At 45.1% G+C, this 19,753-nt stretch overlaps 2 protein-coding genes across 3 annotated transcripts in view; both read right to left on the reverse strand.

The window, feature by feature from the left end:
* Positions 1–18,972, reverse strand: part of LOC138398756 (butyrophilin subfamily 3 member A1-like) — a 41,065-nt gene extending 22,093 nt beyond the window's left edge. Inside the window, exons 1-10 of one of the 2 annotated variants that reach the window (XM_069493247.1) lie at positions 18,863–18,972; positions 17,246–17,336; positions 16,639–16,986; positions 15,301–15,582; positions 13,509–13,709; positions 13,328–13,348; positions 13,211–13,237; positions 12,321–12,347; positions 11,871–11,897; positions 8,638–10,337 (exon numbers count right to left, since the gene is read on the reverse strand). In XM_069493247.1, coding sequence (XP_069349348.1) covers positions 9,604–10,337; positions 11,871–11,897; positions 12,321–12,347; positions 13,211–13,237; positions 13,328–13,348; positions 13,509–13,709; positions 15,301–15,582; positions 16,639–16,986; positions 17,246–17,324 — 1,746 coding nt within the window. In that variant the 5' untranslated portion in view covers positions 17,325–17,336; positions 18,863–18,972 and the 3' untranslated portion in view covers positions 8,638–9,603. Of the gene's footprint in view, positions 1–8,637; positions 10,338–11,870; positions 11,898–12,320; positions 12,348–13,210; positions 13,238–13,327; positions 13,349–13,508; positions 13,710–15,300; positions 15,583–16,638; positions 16,987–17,245; positions 17,337–18,862 lie in introns of those variants that run through there. The other variant, XM_069493246.1, reaches the window with a different exon arrangement.
* Positions 1–19,753, reverse strand: part of LOC138398757 (butyrophilin subfamily 2 member A2-like) — a 62,748-nt gene that overhangs the window by 5,974 nt on the left and 37,021 nt on the right. Inside the window, 3 exon segments of the mRNA XM_069493248.1 lie at positions 2,083–2,430; positions 3,187–3,313; positions 3,788–3,868. Of these exon segments, the coding sequence (XP_069349349.1) occupies positions 2,083–2,430; positions 3,187–3,283 (445 nt within the window). The 5' untranslated portion in view covers positions 3,284–3,313; positions 3,788–3,868.

A 19,753-nucleotide genomic window follows, 5' to 3' on the forward strand; every position in this document is an offset into this window, starting at 1 on the left:
CAAGTGTGAGAAGGGTGCAAACACATGGTTCATGGAGACCCATTAGCAACATGTGATCTTCTAATGTTCTTTTGAGTAATTCCTTTGTGAAGCCTACCCAGCAAAGTATACCAAAGACAGGAAATGAAAGCAATCACTTATGTTTAGTGCTTCCTGCTCAATTTAATTTTTATCAAGAGAGAAAAAAATCAATTGTACATTTAAAGGCTCACACAGAAACTTTGAAATAGAATAACAATTAAGACAACTAAGCAAATACGAATACAAAGTTCTACAAAACATTCCATAGGGTTCAGTGAGAGCAAGCCTGAGACAATAGATGGAAGGACAAAATGAGTCAGTGAACCAAACTAACCAACAAATAAACAATTAACAAACCAAGACAAAAATCCTCCAACATTCCAGTTCAGAGTGGGCAGGCCAGGCCAGGGTCAGGTTTACATGGGAAAAATCCAGGATTCCTGCCACACATGAAGCACAACTTGTCAACTGTACAGTGCTGCCATGAGCAGTGAGGCCATTCAGGTCATGAAACCCTCCTTTCATGATATCCGTATTTGATCAGATACAAGGTTGTTATTGTGACAAAGGTGGGATTTCATACAAATTATGGATTGAGGCCCCCTGGGAAGGACACACTGTCTCCAAACCTCAACTCCACTGATCTGGTGGACTGAAATGCCAGCATAGAGTCTTCTGTGTTTTAAAAGCTATTCCAGTCTTCAAATGTTTCTTTTAAAGCACAATACGTTGACCCCAGGTGTGAGGTCAACCCTTACAGGCATTTTAATAAATGTAAATAAAAGTAAATAAAATTATTTACTTCTCCATTTTTTGTAGAGAAGAGGTCTCATTCTGTTGACCAGGCTATAGTGCAGTGGCATGATCATAGCTCACTGCAGGTTTCACTGCAGCCTCCAACTCCTGGGCTGAAAGGATCTTCCTTCCTCAGCCTCCAGAGTGGATGGGACTACAGGTGCACAACCATTCTCGGCTAATTTTTTAGTTTTTTGTAGAGATAGGGTCTAGGTATGCTGCCCAGGTTCTCTGGAACTCCTGGCCTCAAGCAATCCTCCCCACTTGGCCTCCCTAAGTGCTGGGATTACAGGTATGAGCCACTGGGCTCTGCTGAAATTCCCATTTAAATGCACGTCTGTGTTGAAGCCTTGCCACATTCCTCTCTGCTGAACTCTCACTCATTTTCTCTGTAGGGATTAGTGCTTAGTGCATAATTTTCCCTCTGTTCTTAGTTTTGCTTTAATAAAATTATGTATTTACATCTCTGTTATTCTCTCTGCAGTTAGCATTTGGGAAAAGAAAAAAGAGGCAAGATTAATATTTATCAAGAAATGAGATGCCCACCTGTTGTAATTCTCTGACCAGTCTTTGCTTATCCCAGTTATACGGGTGCAATTATTAACAGTGCCTCCTCTCACTCTCAAAAGTACACAGTTTTAGTGATAAAACAAGTTTAAGAATTACCTTCAGGGGCCAGGTGCGGTGGCTCATGCCTGTAATCCTAGCACTCTGGGAGGCCGAGGCGGGAGGATTGTTTGAGCTCAGGAGTTCGAGACCAGCCTGAGCAAGAGCGAGACCCTGTCTCTACTAAAAAAATAGAAAGAAATTATACGGACAGCTAAAAATATATATAGAAAAATTAGTCAGGCATGGTGGCACATGCCTGTAGTCCCAGCTACTCGGGAGGCTGAGGCAGAAGGATTGCTTAAGCCCAGGAGTTTGAGGTTGCTGTGAGCTTGACGCCATGGCACTCTAGCCTGGGCAACAAAGCGAGACTCTGTCTCAAAAAAAAAAAAAAAAAAAAACCTTACCTCCAGGGATTAACCAGGCTCCCCTACTCAAGGGCGCAGATGAATTTTAAGTGTGCTTCTCAAGAAGCGATTTTCACAGCTTAGCAGGGCAAACCTACTCATTTGGCCCTTGGGCAGGAGAAAGCTACTCTTCCTGTGCAAAGGGGATTCCAGGCAAAAATCTCCTGGTTTGCAATAGGCCTGAGATTAGCTGAGAAACTTGCCCCAAAAGTCACACTGTGAAAAAATAATAAAGCAAAATGAAGTGACCCACCTGCCACCTTGAGGTGAATGATGGCCTCATCATAGGACCTGCCTTCTTGGAAGTAACAGTGGTAGATGCCATTCTCCTGGGCTGTGACATTGTGTATGACCAGCGCCACCCTGCCTCTGCTGATGTCTTTGCTCACAAGGGTGGTTCTTCCTCGGTAGTCCTCCATCTGCTCCTCTGTTCTCTCTCGCCCACCCTTGTACACCAGCACTGCTGGCGAGAACTGAGACCGGAACCACCGCACCTCCATGTCTTCAGCGTTTTTCTCGGGTGACAGGTGGCAGTGTAAAGTGGTGTTTTCTCCCACCATGGCCAGGATTGGATCAGCTGGCCCCTGGACAGTAAACTGGGCTGTTCAACAAAGGAGCAGAATCACATAGGGACCAGAGGCATTGAATATCTGAGGCAGGAAAGGAAGTGGATGTTCCAGGCACTAAAAAATTCTTTCCCAGACCTCAGGGGCTTCCTGGGCTGAGAATCCTGGGGACTAGTTTCTGTGGCTGGTCACCTGCATCCCTCAGAGCAGCAGCATTGAGGCTGCTAATGCCTCCTGTACAAACATTGAAGAGCTCACCCTGAGCACCCTCTATAGACCCTGTGCCCCCGAGGACTTTTTTGTCTCTTCTCCAATCTAGCACAGTGCCTGAGTGTGTTGTAAACTGGAGCTGTCCAAAAGAGTATCCACTAACTAGTTCCAATTGAAATGAGCTGATCCTGTAAAATACATATACAAGATTTTGAAGATTTAAAATTTTTAAATATTAAATATCTCATTGGTAATACTTTGCCTAAACTAAGCATTTAAATATTAATATTTCATTATTGGGGTGAAACAAAATATATTATGGAAAATTTATTTCATGTTTCTTTTTACTTTTTTAAGTAAAAAATAAAAAGTTTTTGAAAATTTGCAATTGCATATGCAACTAGTCTTTGTAGCTCTCACTGTATTCCTAATGGACAGCACTGCTATAAATTCAGTGAACACGCGCAGAAGGAAGGAGGAGTCTACAGCACTGCGGTCCTTCTTCCCTGTTCCTATTTGCAAGCTCAAGTGTTGATGTTGCTTTCCGATAGTTGATAGCAGCAAGTGGCATGCATCCCTACCTGGGACCAGTGCAAAGAGGCTGAGGAGCGGGAGGAGAAGGGAGCCTGGTAGGGAGAAGTGCAGGGAAGCAGCTGGCTCCATGAGTACCAAGAACATAGTCACCCAGGACAGGCAGGGACCAGAAGCCTAGGGGTCCAGAGGAGGAGATTCAGCCAAGGAGATCTGGCACCACAGTCCTGACCTAGCTCAAACATTCCTGTCACCCATGGTGTTCTCATCAGCGCCCCAACTTCTGTCTTGGGTGGCCCCCTTCCACCCAAGGTTCAGATATTTCCCAATAAAAGGATTCATTAAACATTCCATGAAATAAGTCAACAATACAACCACCAGGCAGGCAGTTTTCCGCCCTCCTAGGCTCACCTCTCTAGCCAGAGTCCAGTTTCTTTAATTGTCACTTGATATTCTTCCACACCCTCCCTCTCTTGTCTTCCTCCTCCCGGTGAACCAGGCCGGGCGACCCGAGTTAAGGCCAGGCACGGCCGCGCCTCTCCCGGGTGGGCCTCCCCTCTGCCAGGGACCCCCTTTCTCTCCATAGTCAAATCCATTTCCCGAATTGCCTCACCCACCTCGGAGCTGTAGCGCTTCCCCTTCCTTTCCTACCTTCTAGAATTAACCTCTGTGTTTTCTTTTCTCCTCCGACCCTCAAATGATGATTTTCCGGTCGTTCCTCTTTTCTCCAAACTGCCCATGGGCATCGGAAGCACTAGAGAACAAACAGTTTCGAAAGAGGAAAGTTAACTTGTTTTCACCTCCCATTAGTTGCGATGTCGGGAGCTGCGGGACCTGGGATTTCAGATCTGGTCCCCTTGGTGTCCACAAAGTCCCAAGATTTCCATTGAATGGTCTCGAGCCCAGGATTGGCCAGCTGTAGGTCAGCCGGCCAATGGTGTCCCTGAGCTTTATTTATCACCAGTTACTAGGTAGAATACATGGAAACAAAAACTCTCAAGCAGCAAATAGCCTTTGAGATTATTGGGTCTTTTTATTTCCTTTTTCTTTCTTCGGAAGCAAGAAACTTTTTTCTTTGTTATTCTTTTTCTTTTTTTCAAAGCCTTGAGATTCTCCGCGGTTTAGTGGCGTTGCTGCTAACCAGGAGGTGAGGCCTCTGCCTGTAGATGTGGGCATGCAGAGGTCTACTGGGCGGCAGTAGGGCAGGGAAGAGGTAAACATAAGCAGCTTAGTTTTCAAAGCCAGAAGTTTGTTCAAGTTGCTAGGTTTAGGGGCTGGGCCGGGAGAGGAGGGGGTTGCTGGAAGCAGGCATGGGTGGAAGGGATGGGGAGAGAGGGAAGAGTGACAGCAGCTGCAGTAGCTGCTCAAAAACTACTGGGAAAGAGTTGCTGAGGATACTGAGTGAAAGTCAAAAATCCTTTCCCTCAGAGAGATGACAACCTAGTGGGGGCAGAAGATGGAAGTGCAGAAGACTTTCTAGTTGGTTTTCACATTTGCCAGAATTTGATCTGGTTGCGTCCAATGCCCACCCACACCCCAAACTCATATACTTACTGTCTTCCTTCCCCAAACGCCAGATATTGTGCAGATATATTCCAGGATAATTTTCCTGAGTCAGACTTGTCTATATTCCCCTCAAGTGCCTAAATCCTTCCTCTGGAGGTCTCCAATTCCCTTCTGATTCAATTCAGAACTTTACAGTTAATACACTAGCAATGGGTCCACACTTGCCTTGTGTCACACTAGTGCCCTCCCTGTGGCCAGCACTCCCTTTCCTATGCTATTCCCTTCACCTGAATTGTTCCCTCCATTTCTGCCCCTTGAGTCCTGCCCAGCCTTCATGTCACCTCTGCCAAGAACACCTCTGGATATTTTTGCCTGAAATATTCTCAGCCTGTCCTGACACACAAAGCTTTTGCTATTCCTATAATCTGTCTGCATCCTTGTTATTTAAGTATCTGTTGCATGTTTCCAGTGACTGGATTATCTGCTCCTTAGAACAGATGTCTGCAGGATGTGATTCCTCTCTTTTTTCAGGCCCTGGCCCTAAGCTCTTCACTCAGTGGTTGTTCAATGAATGAGTGAAAATGGTCAGGGTAAAGTCAGTCCTTCAACAGTATGACCTGGTTGCTACCCTCATCCAGCACCAAGACCAAGAGAGAGATGGCAGCAGGATTAAGCCACTCAAGGTCAAGAGTTCAGCGCCTGGGAAGGAGGATTGAAAGAATCACCCAGAATTAGCTACCAAAGCAGGTTCCTTCTTTGCTCTGTAAAGGGAGATCTTTCATGAGACTAAGCTAGAGAAAGCCCAGAGAACTGATTTTTCTATTGCACTGACCCCTGAACTGTCACTTTCTCATATAACAGCTTCACCCATCACCTAATGCTTCTGGAGTATACTTAAAAATAGATTCTGGGTGGAGTGTCTAATGGGAGTCAAAGCGTTGTAATTCTTGGATCATACCACCTAGGACTGGGCTGCTGCTGCTGCACCAGAAGAGGTGGATATGAGGGACTAAGAGACTGGCCAGCCAGGCTCAGATCTGGCTTCAGATTTTTTACTGGAAGAAATATGGCCCAGGGTTTCTGAGGCAGCTTGTGCCAGAAGCATCCAGCTAAGCTATGCCCCTACCCCTGCCAAGCTGATGTGAACCAGAGGGAAACTCATGTGTTCTGAGCAGAAGAATGGTCCATGGGCAATGAGGTAGCTTAGCAGGAAGCCAAGCCCTCCTTGCATGTGCCATGTTAGATAGTGACAACCTGACCCAATGATTCTCTGTCATGGGAGGGATAAACACAGAAGAAGGGTCACTTCAGCACAGTTCTCCATGGATCTAGTATACATGCTAGTCCTGGAAGAACAGGATCCAGATTGAACACTGAACAATTGCCTTTTGCTTTGCACTAAACTCCAATCTGTAAAGACAATTTGGCTGTGTCTCTCCCTTTGAGTCACCACCAGACATAAAGTCCTTCCAGGAGAGGCCCAGAGACTTTGACATGCAGAAAAAACATTCCTACTCTGCCCGGTTCAAATTCCACATACCTGACTCATGGAATCAATGAACATAGTACAACAGTTGCATAAGCTGCTAATTTCCAGGACTGCATAAATATTAACCAGTACATTCACCTCATCTCAAGAACAAATTTCAGAGGACACACAGTAGAAATGATACTGGGACCCCAAAGGAACCAAAGATGAGAAAATGAATCAATCTCTTTCCACCCTGAAGCCTTCTCATCTGCTTTGGTGTCCTGTCTCCACAGTCCACCTTTCTCTGCTCTGTGGACCTCACTGTGAGTAGAAGATGTTTTCCCACAGCTCCCATGCACACCTGCTACAGGAGTCACTGGTCACATAGTACATGGAGGTCCTGCAGCCTACAGATTAATAATAATGATTTGTGGTCCTAATGTCTCAAAAGAAGTCAATCATATTAGGTGGCATTAAGCCTAGAGCACATTTGTTTTCCCTCAAAGTGATATGCATATGGGAACATGGAGGTCAGAGTAAAATTATTTTTCTTTAAAGTGATAAACATATGTGTACAGAGCTTATAGTAAAGTTGATTTTTTTCAATATATGTGTGATAGACTAAGGTGATGAGATAAGATCTGCTGTGGCCCAGTATAGCCCAAGATCCAAAGGCTTTTAAGGATAATAAGCACACCTGCAAAGAATCGTAAAAACAGCAAGAGGATGGCAATATATGAGAGTACTTTTACTATCTGGGTTCTTGAGACTCTGAAAGTCTCCTCCTGACTTGGGTACCTGCTGCCAAGACAGCTCTGCCCAAGGGGAATGGCCACTGGCCCTCTGATTGGCACCTGAGAGAGATGTCCAGATTCATTTGCATTCCTCTGTTAGTGGGGTGGCCTTCCAAGCCTGCACCATGGTTCACTACCCCCTCGTTACTGCCTTTAATAATTGCATTGTGAATGTTAGCTTGATTGTGTGTGTGAATCTCTTGCAATAAACTCTGAATTTGAGCTTTGATGATTGGCCACTGGGTCATTCTGAAGTCTTTAGCTTCCAAGAAAGTTAGTAGGCTGACCATATGAGCCTGTTTAACATAGCAATTAAAATTAACAGGGGACTTTGTGGGGGCCACATGACCATCCCAGATCCAGACCATGTGGTGAAGCAGCATGGCAGTGTGATGGGGACATGTATGAGAAGACAGGAGGTCACTACTGGTAAATCAAGTGGATGCAGACAGACCTTGACAGGCACTCACTATATTCGCAAAAGCAGAGGCCTGAGAAAAGATGCTGTTGATGCCATATCCATGTTCCTTTGACCTGTCTCATCAAACACTGAGGCAGGGAGTTTCCTGTGTGGATCACCATGTCTGATCTCAGGTATCTGCCTCTCATCTCCTCTGCCTGAGGGCTTTCTCTATCACCAGTGATGTGGGATTTTTTGCAGATACACAGCTCAATCTCAAATTGCAGCAGAATTAACACCCCAGAAGTAAACTTCAACCAATTCAAGCATAGGAGGATGCAAGATGTGGACAAATTTCTCCGGCTCCCCAGCTCTTAGAAAGATTCTGGTGTATTCCACAATATCATATGGTTTCTTAGAGTGCTGGGTGGAATTGAGCCAAGTCGTCCACACTCTTACTAACTCATTAATGAACTCTTTGTAACATTTCTTACATAACTGGCTTTCTCCCTTTTGTCTCACTTTATTTCTGCACTTGTGTTTCCTGGGAACACTTCCCAAATACGACTGCTAGGCTAAATAGTGCTCCCACCCTCCCAGCAGTAGCCACTGTAAAACTTGCAGATATGATATATTACATGGCAAAATGGACCTTGCACATGGAATTAAGGTATTGACCTTAAAATAGAGAGATTATCCTAACTTACCTGGGTGGACTCAAGCTAATAGCATGACTACATAAAAGTAGAAGGCAAAGGAATCAAAGAGCTGAAATAGAAGAAGAACCAGGAGAAATTCAAAGATTGAGAAGGACTCAACCTGCTGTTGCCGCTTTGAAAATGGAGGAAGGGAGCTAGGAGCCAGGGTGTGGCAGACCCTAGAGCTGGGAACAACCCTCAGCTATAACCACCAGGATGGAACTATGGCCTCAGTTCTAAAACTCCAAAGATCTGAATTCTGCCAACAGTGTGAAAAAGCAAGGAAACAAATCCTTCCCTCGCACCTCCAGAATGGAATGCGGCCTGCAGACACCTAGATGTTAGGCTCGGTGAGATCCATGTCTGACTTCTGACCTAAAGATCTGTGAAATAAGAGATGAGTTTTGTTTTAAGTCTCTGAATTTGTGGTAATTCATTCTTGTAGCAGTAGAAAGCCTGTATAATAAGGATTTGGTGCAAATGTTGCAATGAGGTAAACTGTGAAACCGTGGTGGGTAGAGAGGGTGTGTAGGCTACTCTACCGTCCTGAGCAGACCTGTGAGAGCCTGGAAAAAGCCAAACTGAAGGGTGACCATTATTAACAATTTTATTGTACAAATAAAATTTGACAACCACAAGCCAGGGGGAGGGGATACAGTAGTGAACAATAACAGGGATGATAATTAAGAGCAGTTTTTTCTTAGCGTCCATCAATTGAAAGGAATGGTGGTTTGATATTCACCAATGATCAGGGTGAATACACCCCATTCCTAGAGATGGATTCTACAGTGGGATTAAAAATACCGCTGATGTTCTTCTAGCTTCCTTCCTCCCCAGTTCTTGTTTTATTGACAGTCTTTGGGCTACTAGCCACACTTCCTAGAGACCTTGAACATAGGAAGATTGGTATTGGTTCCAGGATCACTTATCACATTTATAGGGTGGGCACACCTGTGCTGCCCTATTGTTAATTTAGAGTTTGGCCTCTAGTCCCTTCCTCAGTCCTGTGTGATATGGTTATAGAGAGTTTATTCTCTAGACCAAGACACCGTGCAAAGCCAACCCAAGAGTGCTGGGTGTATGCTCTGACAAGCAGCTGTGAAGGACTCAGGAGGGGTGTAGCCCCTACAGCCACCCACAAGGACCCTTGCCCTGTGGCTGCTCTGGAAAGAGAACCTCAAGGCTGCACATGGTCCCTTCCATGGGGAAAATGAGGCTGGAAAAGAAGAATGGGCAGGTGGTCAGGGACCGAGGCTGAGCGTCTCCCAGCTGCACAACTTACTGTATGAGTTATACAAGTTACTTAATTTTGCCCCACATCAGCTGCCACATCTGCAAAAGGAGACTACCTCACAGGGTGTTGTGAGGCTTAAATGAGTGAAATCCACTTAGTGCATTTATTTAAAATATACCCAGTATATTTTAAGTTCTATCAATGGTAGTTATTGTTCAGATCCCAGCTGTGCCGTTCACTAGCCATGTCACCTTTGGAAAGTTAATTCACTTTTGTGTAGTGTTCTTACTTGTACAAAGGAGACAATAAAGTGGCACCAAACTCAAACCACTGTCATATGGAATAACTGAACGAGTAAAGTGCTTCAGGGTGTGCATGTAGCTTTATGGTTGTGAGGGTTGCTGTGGATGGGGAGACTTTCAGCTCCAGACTGGGCAGGGAGAAGGGGACAGGTCACTTCACCCTGAGGCTCCCTAGTTTCATTAGGTAAGCCTGAGGTCACTGGACTCTCCAGGGAAAGGTCAGGAACTAGGTCAGGAACAGAACCTGGCATTCCCAGCCTCTCCGTTTCTTTTGGTGCTGGGCAAATGGTCAGTGCAGTGGGCTCCAAGGTCAAAATTCTGAAAACAGGACACAGAGGCCCAGAGAAGGAGGTTTGCGGGAAGGTGTAAATATGAGATCCATCCATGGCGTTGTAGAAGGAGACCTCCCCACTCTCATAGTCCAAGAAAACCCCCACTCTCTCAGGTGGCCCAGCAAGCGTGAGTTTGGTCCTGGGTTCAGTGAGAGCCCGATAGTTATTCTCACCAGACTGTCCCATAGTCCAATATCCATTCTCAGGTATCATTTTGACCCAACCTTTTCTCTCCACATTTTTCCTACACACTCCGATGTGCCACTCTTGCCTCTCCCCCACCTCCACCTCCCAGTAATGTCTCCCTGAAGTGAAGCTCTCTCGCCCAAGCACACAGTAACGCCAATTAAATCTCTCAGGAATGTCTGGAAGATCCTGCTCCTCCTCTGCACGCTGCAGACTCCTCAGGTCCTCAGACAAAAGGAGGATGGGGTTTGCCGAGTCTGGATCCAGAGTCACATCCGCTGCAGAGAGATATACAATTTGTCTGTGGGGTCAGCCATTTTCCTGGACCTCAAAGCCTCAGCATACAAGGCTTGGGCCTTGCACAGGAGGCCGGAGTCCAGAGCCTGGTGTCCCCACCCTGCCTTGCTGTTACTCTGTCGTTAACTTCATGAGAGAAAGCCCTGGGGTTGTGTGCAGTGGGGAAGGCGACAGTTAAATGAGGGTTAGAATCTGCCTAACCTGATATGCTGATATCCTGATGCTGCCTCGGGAAGTAACAGGCCTCCATCGTCTTGTTTCCTTCCCAAAATTGATGCTGCCCACTTATGTTTTATAGTCATAGATCTAACTTTCAATGTTTACTCTATTAGTCATGAGCTGAATGAGTTTTTCTTTTCTGCAGTCTGTCTTTCATATCTGAACTATGGAACATCTTTGAGGCTTATCTGAAGCATTTTCTTAACTGACAAATGGAGAATAAAAATACTAATTTCTAGGCTTGTATAAGACAACAGTGTAATTTAATCATCTCAGGGCAGGCCATGAAGGCAGCATGTGATGTTATAACGGCTGCCATGCCTGCTCCATGCTAGGGTCTATGTTGGGGGCTTTATATGCCTCCAGATCCATTCTCCACACTTCACCTTTCTCCACCCTGTTCTGGGCCTCAGGAATCTGTCCTCTATGGACAGTGCCACTCGGGGCTCTCATGTCCTCTGGTTTCCTGTTGGGTTAGGCCAATGGCAGGCCCTGGCAGTAGATTGGAGGGAGACAGAAGAGAGAAGCACAGCATTTATTTTCCCTGCTTCCTCCCTGCCAGCAACAGATGGTGCTGCTCTGAGAAAGGTCTGATTCTTCTCAAGCAGCCCTCTCTCTCAGCTACGGTGTCCTCTGTGTTCCCGTACTGGCCCCCTGCCTCTAATCTTGAAGTCTAGGGGTGGAGACAGCTCCCCACTGTTGGGAGCCCTGAGTCAATGCACTTTCCCCTCTTGCTTTCCCTTATCCCTATTTTCTCCAAACCCTCTTAAAACACCCATTTTGAACATGCTGTTTCCTTCTTGCTAGGTTTTTTCCAATACATATTCATTATCTTCTTCAGTCTTCACCTCAATACCCACAAAATAGGAATTACAATCATCTAAAAATGTGGAGGCCAAAGCCCAGACGCACTGAACCCTTTGAGCACACACAGAGCCAGTAGGTGGCATATGAAGACTGGGCAGGCATTGCCTTCTCTCCTTGGCATTTCCCATCCTCACTGTCCCTGCAGTATTCTTCAGTCTGTGTCTCCTGCCCCTCAGCTCCAGGCTTCATGCCTCTTCCTTCCCATGAAGGTCTGTGGAAGCCCAAGACAGCAATTCTCCCTGGGTCCCTATGCTCTCAGCAGGCAGGGTCCTGGAGATGGCCATGCTTGCAATTGCACCCTCATGTTGCCCACCCAAAAGTCTCCTTGTCATGGGGACTTTTCTTCTCCAAACCTCAAGAACTGGAGAAGAGAAAAGGATATGGTCGCTCAGGTGGTTGGTGTAGGGAACATACAGTGATTTACTCACCAGCTTGGAAGAGGGCCACTTTCCATTCTGAAAGGAAGGAGACAGAGATGAGAAAAGGTCAATATTTCTATTCTTCCCAACCCCATCCTCCTCACTCAGTCTTTTCTCTCTCCTTTTCTTCAGAGTCTCTTCCAGTGTCCACCTTCCCTTCTCTACAGCTCTGATGGATCAGGGGTGGCAACTTCTACAAAACTGTGGGCTCCGTTCCTTCTGTCATGAGGGGCTGCTGGCTGCATGGCCAGGGTTTGCTAGGGGGTGTGCATGAGTGCCAGAGCCTCAGGCTTCTCTCAGAAGCTCCCGAAAAGCAGAAGTGGAACCCCTATAGAAAATGAGCCTTTGGATTAGATCTGATTATTCCAAGTGAGAATGTCAATGAGTGACAATAGAGAAAAGGTTGGAATGCTCAGGGCACATGTCCCAAGAAACTCAGAGAACGTCAATGTCACTCACCATTATAGACTGGAGAATTCCCACCAACTGCAATGAAAGAAAGGTAGAGATGTCACTTGAACTCTGCCCTTTTGCCTTCTTTTTGCATCCACCTAATCTTTTTGACCACTCCACTCTTCCCTATCTTCTCCCTCTGCAGGTTCAATACTCTCCTCCCCTCTCCTCCTTCATATCATGTCCAGGAACCTCACTTGAACACTAGCGACACCACAGGCAGTGTGTTAGTACCTTCCTGACATGGTCCAGATGATCTGTTTTGTACGTATCTATATTTCCATGCTTGGGTATTGTTGTCACCATGTCTGTATGTGTGTGTGTGTATACAGCTGTATCAATCTGTTTTATTTCCTACCTTCTTCTGAAAATAATCTGGGAAACTTAATGAGAAATTTCAGGGACTAATTTTTGAAAGTAGTTATAATAAATCTACACCAACTGAGCCACTGTAGCTACTTCTGTGTATGAGGAACACTTTTCTCCCTCCCTCTTTTCTGATCTTCTCATTCCTTATAATCTTCCATTTTCTTATTTCCTCAACAGCATATCATTTATGTAAAGCAATTAGTCAGGTTCCTGGGATGGACAAGGCACCTTATCTGCCTCTTCCTCCTTTCTCCTCAAGTGTATCCCTGGATATTCCTTAGTGTTTCTCAGGACCAAAGAGTCTGTAGGCCTCAGTGGAGAGAGACTGAAGGCCTCTTTTTTCTGAGAGAGAAAATGAGAGAGAGACTCTCCTTCTGGGGATTTCTCCATGACCCACACCTATTTTCTTTCCCTGGTCACAGGGATCCATGGCCATGCCCCAAGTCTGGGCAGAGTTAAGGGTTAGAAAATATCCGGGCAGAGACAATGATAAGTGATAATTGACAGAAAATGCCAGAGCCACTCACGAGCCATGTACTGGATTTTTCTCCACTCTGAAATGGAAGAAACAAGGAAGAGTCATCAAGGTACATAAAGCAGGGATAGGAAGACATGCCTGGGTGTCTGGGGAAATGGGAACTTACTGAGTTCTTCCTTGAGCTTCTCTAGAAAATAAGCAGAAAAAATAATGAGGTGCTATGGGAGAGGGAATTTTCTGGACAACAAACCTTAAAAACCACCCAGTGCCAAGATGGGGATGTGGGCGAGGTCCCTGGGCTCAGGCCTGTAACCCAGGGGCCTAGATTCCCTCTCGGGGTCAGATACCTCTTGTGCTTCGTTCCTGCTCCGTTGCGCTCTGTGCCAATTCTCTCATCTCTTGCTCTCTCTCTTTCTCCCTCAACAGAGTCTTTTTTTCCTCTTGTTGTCGCCACAAGAAGTAACCCACCACAGCAAGAAGCAGCAGCAAGATGGGCAGGGTCCCTGCCAGGGCGGCGATCCAGGGCTGGGCGCTCCTGAAGAAGGGGTCTGCAAAGGGACGGTCTGTGGGCCGGGGGGCCTGGGGCTCTGTCTTCCCAGCCTGCAGCACCTCGAGCTTTAGCTGCTCCCCCCAGGCCGGCGGGCACAAAACCTGTCTCATGAGGGTAAACAATCTTTCTCTTCCTAAAGTCTCAGACAACTTTGGAAAAGACTTTGGTAAGCCCTTACTCCAACCTGCTACCATTACTTCTCTTGAAATGCCCGCCTCTCCCATGGAAAGTGAGTGACTTGAGCACAGTCATACACATTTTTTCTTCAGTTTTCAATTGGTAGTACATTTATATGGTTCAAAAAATACATATATAAAAAGTCACCCAAGTCTCCCATCAACCCAGTGCTCCCTCCCTCCGTCGCTCCATTTATTAGCTTCTCATTAGTCAGCTTAATAAGACGGTTAAGAACATGAACTTTGGTGCCAGAGGGCCTGGGTTCTAATGTGGGCTCCAATGTAGGTCAGCAGTGTGACCCTGGACCAATTCTTTAATCTGTGTTCCTACTGCCCTAATCTGTGTAATGGGGCAATGACAGTGCCTACTTCCTGAGGTTAGAAGGATGAATTAATGCTTATAAAGTGCCTGACATATAGTGAGTGTTAAGTAATTGCTTGTTAAATGTAAAAAATGTAAATACAAATGTATTTTTATTTTGCCTCTTATTTACACTAAAGATAGCACTCCATACACACTGTTATGAATTCTTGCTCTCTCTCTCTGTAGAGTGTATCTTGGAGATCTTTCCGTATTAGTATTGAGAGAATTATCTCTGTTTTCTTTCAGAGCTGTGTGGTCTTTCCTTGTATGGAAGTTCCGTATCAGTGAACATTTGTATAGTTTCTTAACCTTGTGCCGTCATAATAAGTGCTGTAAGAAATAGCCTTTTACATGGATCATCTCCCACAAATGTAAGCTTATGTATCAGATAAATCCCCAGAAGTGGACTTTTGGATCAATAACTATGTGGTGTGAATAGATATTGCACTATAGCCCCCAGTAGAGGTTCTGCTTATGTACACCAAGAATACAAGAAATGACACAGCAAATGCCTGAGAGTTACTGCCTCCCTGCATCCTGCCATCAGAATGTGTTATCAATTACCTGTTTTGTTTGGTTTTTGCCCGTGTCATAAGTGAAAAATGCTTTAATGTACACTTCTCTGATAAGCAAGAAGGAGCACTTTTTTGCATGTTTATGTCCTTTTCTATGAACTAATAATTCATACTCTTTGTTAATGTTTTTACTAGATTGTTTTAAATCTCCTTATGTTTTAAGGAAATTGATTGTTTATGATATGAGTTATAAATATGTGTGTTTTTTCTCATTTTGTCATTTAACTTTGGTTAAAGATCTTATCTTGACCATTTTCCTCCAATTCCTATTACCTGCCACAGTTTCTGGCAGACAGAAAATGTTCAGTAAATATTTGTGGCATAAACAGCTTCATGGAGGAGACAAGCTCTCCTAAAACAAGGAGAAGGCTCCAGGTCCCTGCTTCAGGCCTTACATTCACTGCAGAGACTCACACATCCCCCCACTTTCAATAGCCACAGCTCAGCTCAGCAGAGGGGAAGCAGGGTACTGACCTGCGATGGAAATCCTGGCTGTCTTTTCCTGCTGGAGGAGGGAATTTCTGATGGTACAGGATACCCCCTCCCCAGAGCTTCCTCTCATGATCACAGATGCTGCCACTGCATACAGGCCCACTGCGTCTGCAACCACAGGTGCTGCCACAGCCGGGATGACCTCCCCCTTGGCACCTCTCCACTGGACGTGGGGCTGGGGGTACCAGCCGGTGGACCTGCACTCCAGATGGATCCCTCCGTCCTCATAACCCTTCATTTCCATGTGAAGATCAGCACCCAGTGCTGTGGAAGGATAAAGCAGCCTAAATTCTTGGGAGCCTCCTGCATCGGGAAGAGTCTCAACAAGCATCAAGGACACACTCACATTAGGTAATTCAAGGAGGATTTCACTCCAGAGCTGTTTGCAATTGTGTGGTCACAGCGAGGGGAAAGCTACGTGGGCTAGTGCAGTGCCCCAGGGCCAGAAACAGTGGGGCTATTACCACTCACGCCTAAACCCAAGACAGGAGGAGAGGGAGCCTTGTCTGAACAGAGAGAAATATGAACATTGCCCCAACAATGTTCCCAACAACAATGGCCAAGCACCCCACACTGGCAATGAGGGACTGCTGTCCTTTTACCAATTAGAGCTTCAGTCTGGCCCTAGTCTCCTTCCACCTAGAAAAGATTGATTAAGGTTCCCACTCACAGTGTTAATCCCCCTCCCACCTTCCTGACAGTATCTAGTAAAGAGCAGAGGCCCACTTCTGCAGATCATCCCCCAAATCCCCTAACACGAGCCCAAGATCTATACCAAGTCTTCTCTAACACCTTCTGACTGAGACACCCCACAGTTCTCCACGGTGTGTGATCTTCCTTGCTGCAACAGATAATCAACATGGCCCCTTCCACTGCAGGTGTGTTTCTGGGGGTCACTGGCTGGAGAACATTAGCAGCAGATACAGCCCCTATAAGTGACCTCCCAGGGCCCACAGTAGGTGCATCTGGTGAGGACACAGAAGCCATCCTGTACACAACTAAACCAAAGCAACTGTGTACGTGTCAGTGAAGAGATGAATTCTTATCCTTCCCATCCCTTGTCTTTTGATTCCCTTCTCAGACCCCTGGGGGCTGGGGGTGGGGTGTGGGGGTTCTTTACTTGAGCATGTAAGGGACAGGAGGAATTCTTCCTGAGGGAAAGCCTATGCCTTTCTCAAGGGTCTCAGGGCAGCTAAGTAGGAAGACAGTGCAGGCAATTCCTAGGGGCCAGCCAGGACTGCTCTGCACTGGATTTGAGGCAGGAACTCTTGCCCCAGGTCCCACAGAGGAACAACCTCAGAGCAAAACCTGGGGGCTCACCTGCTACCTTCAGCTCCACGATGGCTTTTTCATAGAAATTGCCATCTTGGAAATAACACAGGTAGTTTCCACTGTCAGAGGCTCTGACGTTGTGTATTCGGAGAGCAGCCTTCCCTGCAGTGATGTCATCTCGTAGAACGGAAGTTCTCCCTCGATACTCTGGGGTCTGTTTGTCTTCCACTTCCTTTCCACCGGCATACACGGTCACTACCTGCCTAAGGCTGGATCTCACCCACCTCAGCTCCATGGTCTCTGCGCTCATCATCGGGGACAGGTGACAGGGCAGATCAGCATCTTCACCTATCATGGCCAGGATGGGCCCAGGGGGTCCATGTACAGCAAACTGAGCTGGTCAGCAAAGGGGGGAAGCTCCATCAGAGGTGGTGGTGATGGAGCCATCAGAGAAAGGGTTCTCCTTGGCAGGGAAGGGGAGGTATAAAGAACCTAGAGAGGAACAGGATCCTAACAGAAGTGCCATTTGTCTCTTAATGGCATGTTGACTTCAGTTTGGGATGGAACTTTCAGATATGGAAGAACTCAAAGGATCTAAGTGGGCATTAGTAGGTAACTGTCTGCTTCACACACATAAAAACAGAATCATACCTACCTGAGCAAGGCGTGAGCAGCTGGACCAAGATGAGGCAGGCAAGGAAGTCAAGCAGGAAGAAGTCCAGGTCACTTGCCATTTTCCTCTGATTCTATTTAAAAACAAAAGCAAAAGCACGATCTGTACATACTTGTATATGTAAATGTCTCAAGAACGTATAAAAAGATGCATGCTAAACTGAAGATTGGAGGTTTAGCGAGTGAAAGGACACTTTGGCCTGTTGTTCTCATTACTTTTAAAACTATATTAATGTTGTAAATTTTAAAAATTTCATGTACTACTTAACAATTAATTATTGTTATGTGTAATTTTAGTGAGTGGAAATTATTAGGTGCTCAGTAAATACTAACTCCTCAACAGTTTCCCCCCAAACAAGGGAGCATGAGGCCCATAGTCATGGTACCTGCTGCTGGGGGTACCTGGGTCTGGGAATTGCCTCTGAGAACAAGATCTGCAAGGGGTGTGGGGAGGGGTGAGTAGGAGGCAAGGGACAGAGCAGCTGGCTGTCCTTTGATCCCTGCCTGGGACCTGCACCCATCCTCAGAAGAAACATTGCCTTTCACCACATCTTCTGCTCCTCAAAACTGCTCTTTATGCTGCTGGGGTTTGGGGGGCGGATTATTATTATTGTTAGTCCTTGACCTAAGAATTTCTGTGCCGTCTTCAGAATCAGAAGTTAGTTTTCTTTCTTTCTTTTTTTTTTTTAGGATATTTTTCTTTCTCATGATTATAGACAATTTTGAAAATAAAGAAAAATATAGGGGAATAAAATTTTAAATTGTATGTAGTGGTAAGCATATACTTTATTATTGCCAATGTAAATTTTTCTGCAAGAGCATTAACAGGGTATTCTTTGAGCCAAAAATTCTGTTTATACAAATTACTGTTGAAGAAATAAAAATCAGAAATTAACTCAATGTTTAAGGCTACTGAACACGGTAAAATCAATAATAGCAAAATGTAGCTATGACTAAAATATCCAAAATAAAGAAATGATTATATAAATAATGGAAAGGATAGTTTACGTTTTGAGGAAATGGAGAATAGAAAGAAAAACAGATACTAACCCCTAAAAGATACTAAACAAAGTATAATGTATGGATCCAATATTGTTAAAATTATAAATAATCATTCTTCATTAAAAACTGAATTTCTTGTGGCTGCATGGAAATCCCTTTTAATGAGTGAACTATGCATGAACTATACAAGACCATGCCCCACGTCTTGTATATGCATGTTGGTTCAGATATTTCTATACAATAAATAGTTCTGAAATACACACATTTATATATAAATCTTTAGGGCACATTTCTTTTTACAATGTCTTTGAATAGATGCCTTGTCTTGGCCAGAACAGACTTTAAGCGTCCTTTGTTCCTTTCTGACCATAATACATTGTTAAGAACATGCAGTTAGAATTTTTCGTCACTCAGGATGTCTCCCTTTTGATCCACCAAATCCCAACCTCTGTTAAGTCTGCACACACACACACCCACACACAAGGTCCTCATCCCTTTCTCTGTCTGGGTTCCTTCTGCATGCCTGCTCTCAGCTTGTCAGCCCCCTTTCTCCTCCCAGGCCCTGTAGTCCTGGTTCTAATCAATTTCCCTCGCTTACCCCTTGGTATTCCCATCTGAGGATCACAGCCCACAGAATAAAGGTGATTAATAGTTCTCCATCCTTTCTATTATGGTTAAGAGGCTCTTATCTGGAAGAAAAGGAAAAGAAAGAAAGCAGAGACAGTTCACTCGGGTAAGAAACAGCAAGAATCTGTCTTTGGAAGAATTAGTGTTTTGATTGGCTCAGAGGTGGTGTATCTCACCAGTTGCTGGGTAGAAACGATTGGGGAAGGTTAGAATGAAAACTGAAACTACATTGAATTGTACCCATTGAAGAAAAATTCCAGGCCCTACCTCCTGTAGCTTTTGCATTTCTGGGGCTTTACCTATTTAAATCATTCTTCTGTGTGTATGTATATAAGTATTTCTTCATATTCTTTTATACCTTCTTTTTATGCCTTTTACCTCATAATAGAAATGTCATCAGAATGGAGTGGAAAAATAAAGATTTTAATGTGTGAACAGAGAACAATGTGCATTAATTAAAATGCTACTGTGATATTTACTAACATCTGCTTGCATGTAGATGGGTACATGGAGGAGGAGGATCTCTTACTACAGAGCCTAATGAAAGTAAGAATGGAAAGAAAACCAGACACACTGCACCCTTTTAAGCACCTCTGGCATCAAGGTCTAGGATCCAACACCAAATAATATAGTTTTTTGGTTTCCAGAGTCAGTGCTGCTTCGCATGTTTTACATATTTCAGGAAATTCTTATTGCAACTCTTTCTGAGCATCTTCCTTCACTCTCAGCTACTTGTTTGTGTTATCTTGTATTTTTGCTTCTATTTGTTTTGCACTCTGCCAGTGTATTCATTGAGGTTAGACTCTAGCTAGGCTGTGAATCCTGTCTGTGTATGAGATCTGTGGGACAAACTGATTCTTCC

This window comes from Eulemur rufifrons, chromosome 18, assembly GCF_041146395.1.
Source record: "Eulemur rufifrons isolate Redbay chromosome 18, OSU_ERuf_1, whole genome shotgun sequence".
Lineage (NCBI taxonomy): Eukaryota > Metazoa > Chordata > Mammalia > Primates > Lemuridae > Eulemur > Eulemur rufifrons.